Raw genomic sequence first — 13193 nt, 5'->3', positions numbered from 1 at the left:
GCTAGTCCTGCTAGTTTTACAGTCGAATACATAAATAAACATTCTTATAATATATGAATCAATATAGTGCACATGAGAAGAAAATAAACAACTATGATTGTTATTAATTAATGCACAGGACAAGATGTCACTATCCCTTGTGCCAAAATCCGAGGAAAAACACATTTAGAAGCCCAATCCAGAATAAAAGTTATATGCTCATCAACCAATCTGGAAAATTGCATTCTTCAATAAACAGAAAACAGGTTTAAAAAAAAAGTGTCGGAGAAAGTAAATATTTTCTCATATATGTCTCATATGTCTGAAAAGTTATCTATTTAGCTAATTTTCAATTCAGTTCATTGTTAATTGAGCACTTCAAACTTTAAGTATGAATATAAATGCTTTCTTGAAACAATGTTTAATTTATGATTTACTACTGACTGGCCCCACACGACACCCGGGCCCGTGATGGTCGTGGGCCCGAGCCGAGGAGCGGGGCCCTTGCTGGAAGGTGGTAACCGGCTAGCCAACTGCTGGCTCGGCCTAGACTGCCGCCTCAGCTCCCTAACGTTACAGGCAGAGCGGCTGAATCCCTGTGAACTCGTGGCTGATGTACAACTTGCCACACCTGATTTGAGTGGTAAGTTGCCCTTATCACTCCATAATGAATAAGCAAGACAATACATTTAGGGTCCCAAACCTGATTCCTTGCGCAGAAGGTCCAGCTGCTTCCGCAGATTGTCGACCTCATCTCTGGATCGAAGAAATTCGACTTGGTACAAAGCTATAGTTTTCTCCACCTCTCCAAATATCTCCACGGCTGCTGCAGAGAGTCGCTCGTTGACAAAGTCCCTTAGTTGAAACATAGTTGAACAGTTTGAATAGAAAGATGTGTTGCAAACCAGTGCTATGTAGCAACATGTAAAGCAATTAGCTACTGCTAGCAAGTTAGCGGAAAGCGGAAATAGTTCTTCTTCTTTGCGTTTTTTTTAGCAGATTGCAATCTAACTATTAAGGAGCATACCGCCACCTACTGTACCGGAGTATGCAATACATGATCACATTTTTCTTCCATCAGTCTATGAAAGAAATAAAATAAAATAACGAAAAGAAAAGAGAGAGAAAACAATTCTACAACCCTGTAACTTTTAAGAATTCAATTACCCCTCTCTGTGTAGTTAGCCTCTTCTTCTTCTTCTTTAGTGTTTTATGGCGGTTGGGAAGCCAACTTTAAAGGTACATTACCGCCGCCAACTGGACCGGAGTGTGGAACAGGAGATTATGAAACAACTACTCATAGATTCTTATCTAAATCAATTTATTTTAGAAACTTGATGTGTATATATTGCATGCTGTTTTCCCTAATAGAAATTACAACGAAAAGTCTTGATGTTTTGCCTTCCTCAGTGACTGAAAAATATAATTCATCTCAGTATTGTATAGTATGTACATTGTAGTATAATGTTCAACAGTTTGTGGCTGGCTACAGTGTATGCATTTTCCATTTGGGTGCTTGCCTATTTTATGTAAAGGGTGAGAGCTGAGGTCACATTGATCAAACAAATTGATCAAACTAAACAGTTTAAAAATATGTACAGAAACACCATTTTGGGGAAATATAGAAATGAGGAAGGGGTCGATCTCTGCCATCTATCAAATTACAATGGGCCTGACTAAAGACAATGCCGCTAAGACAAGATCCAAATGGGAGAGAGAATTGGGGATAGAGCTGTCAGAGGTTTGGTGGGATGGAGCACTAAGCAGGGTCAATTCCTCTTCCTCCTGCGCGCGACTCAGTCTAATACAACTAAAGGTGGTTCACAGAGTGCACTTCAGCAAAGCAAGACTTGCTGAAATTTACCCTGCCTCTGACTCTAATTGTGCCGAAGGCTCGAACCCTTTTGGTCTTTAATATTTGACACATTGTCAACAGTCTTGAATACTACTACTGTGCGGCCCTGCCCTTTGTTGGCCATTTTCAGAGTGTCAGCTGAGCATCTCCCTCTTAATTTGAACGAGACTGACATGGTCGCTTTCGCCACACTTTTGGCCAGACGGAGAATACTATTAGCTTGGAAACTACCTAGAGCACCCCATTTCTCCACCTGGCTAAAAGACAAGATCTCATTTCTCAGTCTAGAAAAGATTAAGTTTGCACTCAGAGGGGTCAATGAGACATTCCAAAATAAGTGGCAGCCCTTTATTTCTTATTTTAACAGTCTGAGATGGCCTGTTCTTCCTGCTGACCAACTATTTATATTGTGGATTGTTGTTTTTTTAATCTTTATTGATTGTGTGTTTGACTTGTAAATTGTCAGAGAAGGATGGGAGATGTTGATCAGTGTTTCCCAGAGCCCTGGATTATACCCTCAGGTGGTCTCTTGTAAAAAGGGTCTGCTGCTCAGTTTACTGCCATGGAGGTATGGGAAAACCAGATGTTTTCATTTTGGATGCTGGAATCAGAGACCGTTGACTTTCTCTCTCTCACTTATTTGTCAACTATCTGTTCATCGATTAATTGTTGCAGCTCTAGTCTTGTTTTCTATTATTAGTTATTTATCTGATAGATGTATTTCTTACTTTTTCATCTGTCAGTTTCTGTTATACTTATCCTGCTTGTTGTTAAAAATTGTTAAAAAAAAAAAAGAAAAGGGGGAAAAAAGTGACCTGTACAGATTTCGAACCTTTGTGATTGGAGTAGTTGTGTTACTACAATGTTGATTATGTATGCCAATGCAGTCTAGTTGTGTATGATGAACACTGGAACAGTTAGGTAGATTAATGTGTATATTTTGAGTTTATGTATTATTAAAGAATAGGGGTAGGATTAGACAAGCATGTGCTTCCTCCTACTCCTTTTTGGATGATATTGCAATGCCAATTTTATTGGTTATTTTGTTTGCTTGTTTTTAATGTGTGTGTGTGTGTGGTGTGTGTGTGTGTGTGTGTGTGTGTGTGTGTGTACTGCATATACTGTATATGTATATTTCTTTTTTTCATTTTCACTCATCAGTTCAAACAGACCCCACAGTCTGTCTCTGTGTGTGTGTGTGTGTGTGTGTGTGTGTGTGTGTGTGTGTGTGTGTGTGTGTGTGTGTGTGTGTGTGTGTGTGTGTGTGTGTGTGTGTGTGTGTGTGTGTGTGTGTGTGTGTTGTTCCTGGGGCATGTCCAGCTCAACTTGCATTTCTTTCGTTTACAAAATATCTAGTCAAACTTACTTTTATAACCAAGAAGAAGGAGAAGAGCACCTTTCATAACATAAAATGCAGCTCAAAGTGGTTTACAGAGTAAAACCCAAGTAAAAAACAACGCAGGTAAAACAGTAAAAGGTCAATATTAAACAACAATAGTAAAAACAGTAGAAAAAGCATAAAAGGCATATTAAACAGAAGTAGTACTAAAAAGCAACACAATACATGATAAAAAGAGAAAAATAATATTAATTAAAAGGGTATAAAAATACGTCTTCAGCTGCTTCTTAAAACTATCTTGGTGCTTCTCTTATGTGACTGGACAGTCTATTCCAAACCATTTATTCTATATCCACAGAATAAGAATCAGGCTGGCTGGCTGGACATGTTACACTTTTGTATGATACAATACACAATTATTTTTGTCATATTACAATGTGAAACTCAAATGGAGAATCAAAATGAAGAACTATATTAAGTGCTGGAATTTAAAGCACCATTAAATCACCATGATTCTCTGACTAGGTCTCGATCCAACTAACCATTTAGAAAACCTGCTGTGACCGATGGCACTGCGTCTCACACTACGGCTGTTGACCTTGTGAGGACTGAAAGCTTCAGCCTGGTCCAAAGGACAGAGAGAGGCTCAGGTAGAGCCAGCTACAACATCCATCATATACTGTACTGCAGGGATACTCAACTTGCTTTGCCCGGGGGCCACTTTCGTGAAAGGATAGAAGGCCAGGGGCCAGTTAATAGACAAACAATATAATTTTTTCTGTAGGTTTATGGGGTGTCAACCGGAGTTTAGTCTGACAATGTTGTGCACACCGGATAGTAAGTTAGGTTAAGTACATACATAAGTGCCTGCATGGGTAGTGAGCAGACGGCAGTATTTGACAATTTAGCAGCTAAATCATAGATTATTGAAAGATATTCCATATTCCAGACTGAAATGCTATAACAGAAGTGGAGTATTGGCCAGAATGACATGAATATTTGGACACTTATTCAGCGGGTATCTTGCATGTTGCGTTCACGGGCCAACGGGGGTTCAACTTGCGGGCCGCAAGTTGAGTATCACTGCTGTAGTGTATATAATCTGTGAGGCCCAAGGCCTTGAATGATGAAGAGGATATACTTTACAGAAAACACCTATGAATGTACAGATAGAGATCTCACATAAAACATTCCTACCGATTGTGATAGGAATTCTATTTTTCTGCAGATTTCCTAAAAATATGTTAAAAGAAAACAAAATATTTGCCTGGGGGTTTGTAAGTAGGTGTCATAGCTAATGTGGGTAACTGAGGGTGTATCAGTCTGAATCTTTGTGTGTATGCTTAGCGGGACTGGTCCATATCCGTTTTAGAGGAGCCCCATACATTTGAGGCCTTGCAGGTAAGAGACTGAGGCAGGACCAGGTATGAGAAGAGGAGGTGTTGTTTGGTGTGAGGCAAGCCCGGAGTGCAGTTCAGTGGTGCTGCGGAGGCTCCAGGACCCTTGTGAGGGGGGTCCATGTGGTGTAGCCTACTGCTGTCTCCATGCCCACAGTGGTTGAGGGGCTCACTCTTGAAGAGGGAGGGGGCGCAGCCAGGTGGTGGTGGGGGTGAGGCGGAGCCTCCTGGGGTGCGTTCAGGAGGTATTGCTGGGCTGCAGAGGGGTGGGGATGATGGTGAGAGGGGGTTGAGGCCGGGGAGCTGTAGGTGGTAGATGGTGTGTCCCATGGGCCGAGGAGGAAGCATGGGGCCGCCCTCCTGACGGGCTGAGGCCCAGGGGTGCTGAGGCGGTGACCGAGGGGCCGCAGGAGGAGAGGGTGTTGGCAAAGAGCTGGAGAGGCACGGAAGGACCACTGCTCTGCAGGCCCACAGGGCTGGTGACCAGGAGGCACTTGTCTTTGTGGGCCTTGAGCATGTTGGAGAAGCGGAAGCGCTGGCCGCACGCCTCACAGGGGTACGGCTTCTCGCCCGTGTGGGTACGACGGTGCCGCTTCATGTTGGGCCGGCTTGTGAAGCTCTTCCCGCAGATCTCACAAGCGAAAGGCTTCTCTCCTGCATGGATTCAGGAAATGGAGATAGATGAGCGAGGGAGACAGGGAAGGACTGTAGCATTTAACACAAATCTCCTAGTTATTAGGGAAATAAAACAATAGAATGCATCACAATCAACTCCTCGGTTGCCGAATCTAATGATTCAAACTGTACCACCTGCCCTGGCAAACCTAAAGTAATGCACAGATTTAAGCTCTCCAAAAACACAAGAGGAAGTTAACCCCCCCACCCCCACCACTTAACCATTTCTCTCTTGAGAGAGCAACATATCTCTTTTAAAAATGCTAATAAGTTAGCATCTTGATTGAATAGAGGGTCTGTGCTGTCAACCCACCCACTCTGCAGGGAGCTATTACAAGTCACACTTTAAGGAGAGGAGATGTGAACGTGAACAGCAGCAGCTCTGTTGGAATGCTACTCTCATTATCCTCCCTGCACAAAGCCACTGAATGTGCCTGCGACCAGCCGACCACCCATCCAGCCACACCCACCCGCACAGCCAGCCACACCCACCCACACAGCCAACCACACCCACCCGCACAGCCAACCACACCCACCCGCACAGCCAACCACACCCACCCGCACAGCCAACCACACCCACCCACACAGCCAACCACACCCACCCGCACAGCCAACCACACCCACCCACACAGCCAACCACACCCACCCGCACAGCCAACCACACCCACCCACACAGCCAACCACACCCACCCGCACAGCCAACCACACCCACCCGCACAGCCACGCAAGATCAAAAAGCCAGAGTTGTCATTTCTCACCTGTGTGTATTTTCACGTGCTCATCAAAGGAATGTTTCAAGTTGAAGCCTTTGCCACACCGTTGGCACACAAACTGCTTGTGTCCGACGTGAATACTCATTTGGGAGCGCAGCTGAGACGTGTATTGGAACGGCTCGTCACAGTTCTACAGCAGAGGCAACAGAGGTATTCAGATAACATGCAAACACCTGGCCTGTGCACACACAAACACACATATGCACACACGCACACACACACACACACACACACACACACTAACTCTGCCTCCTGTAATTAGAACATGTTGGAACATTATTGACTGAAATATCTCTCTTGACAAGTTTAATATGATCATGATGGATTGAGAGGTTTGGTCATTGATCTTGCTGTACTGTTCTCTGACTATTGCCTTTTTAGAAAATTGCAGATTTGAGCTTCCCAATTATGTGTTTTGAATTACATTTGTGTGTATGATGTGTATGATGCTGCTTGCTTGGCCAGGTCTCTCTTGAAGTGAGATTTTTTTAAATATGAACGACACTACCTGGTTAGATAAATGTAGGAGCCATCCTTCTCTGCACTACAGAGGAAGACCACTGAGGTCAGCCTATACTACTTGATACCCCTTTAATGCACATGTAGTCACATGTTAGTGTGTAGGCTGTCTTAAAATATACATCATGGAGCAGCCCCACCCAACCACACATGTTCCCTGCCTGCTGTCCATTCATGTGGTTGGCCATAAAAGAGGGGGGGGGGGGGGAGTAAAACACCCCATCTGTCAACTGCTTTCTCTGAATTCAAGAGTCTGGACAAGAATAAGAGAATCAAATATTGCTGCCCAATGTTGAGCAGAAATAACCTTGGGAATCATGGGGAAATGCGTCCACAAGCCAGGCTGTATAAAATCCAAAAACGTAGGGACAGGTCCTTCTACGTTACCCCAGGTTCCAGTTAAATGGTGAACCATGTGTATATAAGGTGTGCTAATGTTTGACATGGGAGCAGACATTTGATGACATAACATTGTGCATAAAACATAGGACAGGGATAGAACATAATACAGGGGGACAGGACATAATACAGGGGGACAGCACACCTATGAAAGACATCAAGTGAATATTCCTGATTATTTTGGGGCAGTCACAAAGTGGCACAAGTGCTGCTCTACTCAGACTGACACTACCTGGAGGCTCCTCCTGCAAGACTGAGGCAACACAAGGGCAAATTCATTCAAAACCATAACCATTAGTCACTCCACTCAACCACCAGCCAGACACTGTTTGAGTACAGCCTTCAGTCCAAACAAATACATTACAAGGATCCACTGGTAAACAGTGAGGATGACATTTACGGTAGATGCGTGTGTGAGAGAAACGGCATTTAGATCTAGTGCATAACATCACTCCAGTTCAGCAACATCATACAGGTTCTGGGGTATTTGTCTGCCTAAGTTTGCATAACGGTATGGTTGGTATCAACATCATACAGGTTCTGGGGTATTTGTCTGCCTAAGTTTGCATAATGGTATGGTTGGTATTAGGGCTGAATACCAAATGTCATTTTTTTTCACATTCAGAAGCTTCTATTGATGTTTTCAAATGAGGCGTCAAATGTCTGCTGTGACATCATCATCAAAACAAAACTCAAATGTGATTCATCTGTATGGATGGGTACCAAAACCCGGTATTAAACGGGCCCCGGCCCCCGGGACTAAATTAATACCCCAAGCGGTGTTGCCAGATTGGGTGGTTTTCTGCCCAATTGGGCTGTTTTGGATTGGACTGAGGGCGGGTTTTGAGAGTCGCTTGTTTGATTTTTGAACTGTTTTTGGGCTGAAAACCATCAGCTGTATCTGGCAACACTCTGGATATCTGTCATCAGTTCCTCAGCAGCAGCTCCGTCAGAAACAGAATGAATATTAGATGTGGAGCGGGAGGGCAGTGCGCAGCATTCCAATGATTATTTTAAAATTCAAAAGTTATGAACAAAGCTTTGAATTCTCAAAGTATTCAATACAGCCCTAGTTGGTATAAAAGGTATGATCTGTATAAAGTAGGTATATCAGGGGGTGTGTAGAACAGTAATGGATATTACCGTAACTTATGGACTGCAGCAAACCTCAACACTGAACTGTGGAATTTAGGCTGCTTGAAAATGCAATGCAGTGATAATTACCTGCTTCTTATGGCCGATACAATACGATAACCGATAATTTCACATGTTTGTATTTTAAAAAGTAGGAAATAACCTTTTTAGTTTATGCACAGGTGAGGGTGAGAAAGGCTGATGTAGTGAGCAAAGCTGTTGTAATAATCCATAGCTCTGACCTCACCAAATCTAACTTGATATCACTATTGTTAACACAAAACAAAAAACACTTGTGACTCTTCAAATGTTCATTTATTTTTTCTTATAAAGTAGATTAAAAAAAAAGTCACAATTTTATGGAGCATTTTGCCTCAGAATTCAAACTAAATGCTTTGACATAATCTCTCAAATCAGACATGTCAATGCATTTAATACAGGTTATTATTAGTAGTAAAGTGCATCAGTCACTACAAAAATAAAGACTTTTATAGAAGCGAAAGCCTGTGGCTGCTTAGTCTGCACATAAAACGCAATGAAAAAAGGCATATACTGCAGTAGACTGGCTCCTGTGGCATTTGATGCTTAAAGGTATCCAAAGGAGTTTTCCTTGTAAACAACTCGCTTTGTATAGATATTACTATAGCCCATATAATACCGATAATAGAGCACCGCAGGAATGAGTCCGGAAGTATACTTCCGGGTTCGTAAGAGGAAAAGTGAACCTGAACCCAAATTTGCGTTCCCATAAACTTTTGTTAACCATTATACCTTATTTTATGCATTTAAGTGAAATCCCCATTCTAAAACCCCATAGACTTTCCCCTGACAAACCAAAATGGCAGCGATTTCGGTTTAAGCCTAAAAAAACATGTCATCCCTGCGGTACTCTATACCTGATAAAGATAAAGTTACCATTATTGAGCAATAATTTATTGGTTTAATATATATCGTGCATCCTTACCTTTTTACATACAGTATATTGTGTTTTAGCTGCATCTTCATTCAGTTTAGTAAAGTGAGCCCACACTTTTGTACGTTTTGCCCTGTCGGCCTGACTGGAGAGCACAGAACGTAAAAACGTAATCACCTGACGCTGGCAGGTTTCGATAGCAGCATCGTTTGTCAAGGAGGTTATCGTACTGACCAGTCAGGAACCGGTACCAATTATAATAATGCATTTTATTTGTACTGCACTTTTCATTCACAAAGAATCCCAGAGTGCTACAGAGTTACAATTTAGCACCGGATCTTGATACCCATCCCTAATGGCTGGCCACAAACATGGCAGCCGAGTACAGCCGCTCTCGTGTCAGTCTTCTTCTATGTCTTTTGTCTTTCAAATGTTTACCACAAATATCACAGCAGTTGGTAGGGCTGTTCTCTTGAATGGCAACTCATATGCGCTTTGAGGTTACTGCTAGTGGTGAAGCCCTTGCGACACACATCACAACGATATGGTTTCTCCCCGGTATGACTTCTCTTATGAATTGTAAGATTGTGGCTCTGGCTGAATGCCTTTCCACAAATATCACAGTCATACGGTTTCTCTCCTGAGTGAGTCCTGATATGCACATTGAGATGATCTCTTTTTTTAAATGATTTGCCACATGCTTGACATGTAAACGGTTTTAAGCTGGAGTATATTTTTGAATGCCTTCTGAGAAAACAGATTTTGGCGAAAGATTGACCACAAACATCATAAGAATGGCTTTTGTTGAGACCACAGGCATTACCGTAAACATTTTGGTCTGTTTGACTTTTAGCAGAACCATCTTCATAAGGCAACACTGTAAGTCCCACCTGGTTACTTTGTCTTTTTACTTCCTTTGCTTTCCGTTTCTTCAACTTTGTCTGTACTCCTGTGATCTTCACCCAATCATCATTGACGCTGTTCTCACTCTGAGCTGCAGAACAGTCTGGAGAGAGATGCTGCAATTCATGTGTAAATTCTGTCTTTGGTTGATCTTGTTGACTTATCCCGAAATCAGGAGATGGAAAAATAGCCTCGTGTTCTTGACTGTCAACGCCAAGTTCCTCCCGCTCTTCTTTTATCTGTGACATCTCGAGGTCTGTCTGAAGCATGCAATAGCTCCAGTCTTTATTTCCTGTATGGGCATTGTTTTGAGAAGGTCCTGGAACCTCAAGCCTCAGACTGAAGTTTGACTCTTCTGCCATCTCAAGTGGTGTTGAGGGTCCTGGGTCCTGCAGCAGAGTCGGGTCACACCCCTCTCCAACCACGGTGCTGTTGGCATGTAGAGGCTCTGTGGCTAGAAAGGAGATGAAGGCAAAAGTTACCCAACAGGCTTATGTTTCCATTACATTCCAATACCATACTGTGTTTACTGCACATATGCACACCAAGCACGACCACTTTGCTCTATCAAAAGTTGTCACTTGTTGTTGTTTCATTGTGTGTTTTGGGGACAAGCATCTGAGCAAATTCTCAGTTTTATTTCTTTATTTCATTTTGCCCAAATATAAGCCATAAGCATACATATGGAAAACACGATCTTGAACGTGTCTTTCTTTAGCAAGTTAGCTAGCTACAGTACATTAAATGGCTAGTTGGATGTAATGAAGCATCAACATATCTCGTTTGGCTTAATTTAACAAAAATCATTCAATATTGTTTACGAACTACAAGGTACCGTTACTACCGAACTACACTACCCAGCAGGCTTTTATTTGGACTGCCCCATCAAAGAGAACGAGCTACAGGTTACAGTGACATAATGCCAGTTTTACAACAAAATGTGTGACCGCAAAGGCCGCTGATGCACATTTTCCACAGGATTGTTGTCGAGAACGGGCAAAAGTTTTAGTTGTCACTTGTCAGAAATGTATTAGTATTAGTCAGTGTTGTAGTATAAGTCACTATTGGCTCATTTCCACCACATATAACAGCACAGTACAGCTCTACTTGACCTGGTCTTACTCGTCTCTACTTGATAGAGACCCTGTTTCCATAGCAAGTTTACTCGCCTCCGCCCACACCTGGTCGTCATAGCGACCGCATTTCTGTCCTCCGCCCATAGCTGAAGTAGGCTATAACGTATAACATTAAAATTAAATCCATACACGGAACTTTTAAACTGGTTATGAAATACTGGTGCCTGTAAATGACCTACAGTGTACATGGGCAAATGTGAGAATCGGCCAGGAGAATGGATATCACTTTGTTGTTACTCAAACTCACATGCATGCACTGTGCGCGGGGGACGGGAGTTGCGCTACGGGCAGAAGGGAAGCCTCTACCCCGGCAGCAACTCACCAGGCAAGACCGCGGCTTCGCTAAACCGCCGCCTCCGGCCTAGCGGAGCCGACGTTACACGCAACTACAAAGGGCTTCCCGAGGAGCGGACTTTCTCTCTCTCAAAACAATTGAAAACCACCGTCATGTTAAAGCTGAGCAAGGAGATCGATTTTATTTCACCAGAGCCGAAGGCAGCAATACAAAAGACTGATGGAAATAACAGAAGAGAAGGTAAGCCCCACTAAACTGGTATCCAGCATTGACAGTAGACAGTAAACACGATTCTGCCTGACCAATCAGTCGTCTGCAGTGTTTTCACGTCACGGTATGGTACCGGGTTCACAGCGCTGGAACCTCAACAAAGCAGGGACCAAAACTAGCACGACTCAACCCCGACTCAACCCGGGCTGTCATTTTTGATCGGTGGAATGAGACAAAAAAGCGAGACGAGCTGGGCGGGGCCGCACTGATACCAGCGGTGGAAATGGGCCATATATCTCGAGTCCAAGTCAAGTCTCAAGTCCCCAGTGTTCAAGTCCAAGTCACCAATGAAGAGTCCGAGTCAAGTCCCCATTACACAAGTCCAAAGTTAGCCTACTGAACATGAACGCAACTGCCCCTGCACGAAATGTAATGTTATTATGATATATTAATGATATTATGCCAAATTATTAGGGCCCATTAAACAAAACTGGGGGAAAAACAGTATCAATTAACAATTACGAATCCTCATCTCCAACTTCCAAACCCGAATGCATGATTTGAGTTATCAGTGCTCAAGTCCAAGTCGAGTCACGAGTCCTGAAAATGTGTCAAGGACCCGGACTACTCACAACAAGATCTCTGCGGATTGTCTTGAATAACGGGGTCATGGTTTCTGGAAAGAGACATTGCATTTTAGTCAGGCAACTACACAAAATGATCTAGATGGATAAATAGCTACAGGTAAAAGGAAAACAAATATTGGGGATTTTTGGGTGAGCTAAGCTGTCCCTTTAATATAGTTTGAGTACAATTCTTCAGCTCCACAATATGAAAGGATATTCAATTTGTGTGACATCAGCTCAGAGATTTCCAATATTTGATATCCCACTGTATTTGGTTCAATTTGTATATTTTATCGATTTTGAATGAAAGCTCTTATTTTGTAAAGATTCTGACCGGAAGTCCTAATGATTCTGCCACAGCAGTGTTGGCTATCTGTAGCTAACATTAGCAGCTAGCGAGCTAATAGCCTTGATGTTAACTATGTTAACCGTGAAATCGTTGTTGATGTGCAACTTGCCACAGCCGTTTCAAGTGGCCTTTATCACTCCATAATCAATAAGCCAGACAATAAATTAGGGTCCCAAACCTGATTCTTTGCGCAGAAGGTCCAGCTGCTTCCGCAGATTGTCGACCTCATCTCTGGATCGAAGAAATTCGACTTGGTACAATGCTATAGTTTTCTCCACCTCTCCAAATATCTCCATTGCTGCTGCACATAGTCGCTCGTTGACAAAGTCCCTTAGTTGAAACATTGTTGAACAGTTTACAAATGGGAAAATGTGTTGCAAATCAGTGCTGTTAGCTGTTAGCAACATGAACACAGTGGAGTGGTAGCTGTTGCACTTCGTTTTCTTTAGTTTTGAGGCGGTCAACTGTAGGCTATTACTGCCACCTACTGGCCTGGAGTGTAAGCAGGGGTGTCAAACTCAATTTCATCCTGGCTGGGCCACATTAGCATCATGGTTGTAAATGTAACACGATATAAATGTGTATAGCCTATAGTGTTACTATAGTGTTATCATAGTTCATAATTGCCTCAGATTAGGTTATTATTGTTTATTAGTAATAACTTAATACTTAATAACTAGCTCTGAAAGGA

At 42.7% G+C, this 13193-nt stretch overlaps 1 protein-coding gene across 1 annotated transcript; it reads right to left on the bottom strand.

Annotated features, from left to right (window-relative positions):
- Positions 1 to 4516: 4516 nt before the first annotated feature.
- On the bottom strand, positions 4517 to 12846 carry LOC310788454 (uncharacterized protein; the record flags this gene model as incomplete). The annotated part of the gene is made up of 5 exons (XM_083650006.1): positions 4517 to 4826; positions 4936 to 5224; positions 6004 to 6148; positions 9874 to 10340; positions 12681 to 12846. The coding sequence occupies 5 exons, from the start codon at positions 12844 to 12846 to the stop codon at positions 4517 to 4519; spliced, it is 1377 nt and encodes a 458-aa protein (XP_083506132.1).
- Positions 12847 to 13193: the final 347 nt, after the last annotated feature.

This window comes from Poromitra crassiceps, assembly GCF_964638095.1.
Source record: "Poromitra crassiceps genome assembly, chromosome: 13".
NCBI classification, from domain to species: domain Eukaryota; kingdom Metazoa; phylum Chordata; class Actinopteri; order Beryciformes; family Melamphaidae; genus Poromitra; species Poromitra crassiceps.
The sequence above is the reverse complement of the archived record's forward strand: the minus strand, read 5'-3'. Positions and strand labels throughout refer to the sequence as shown.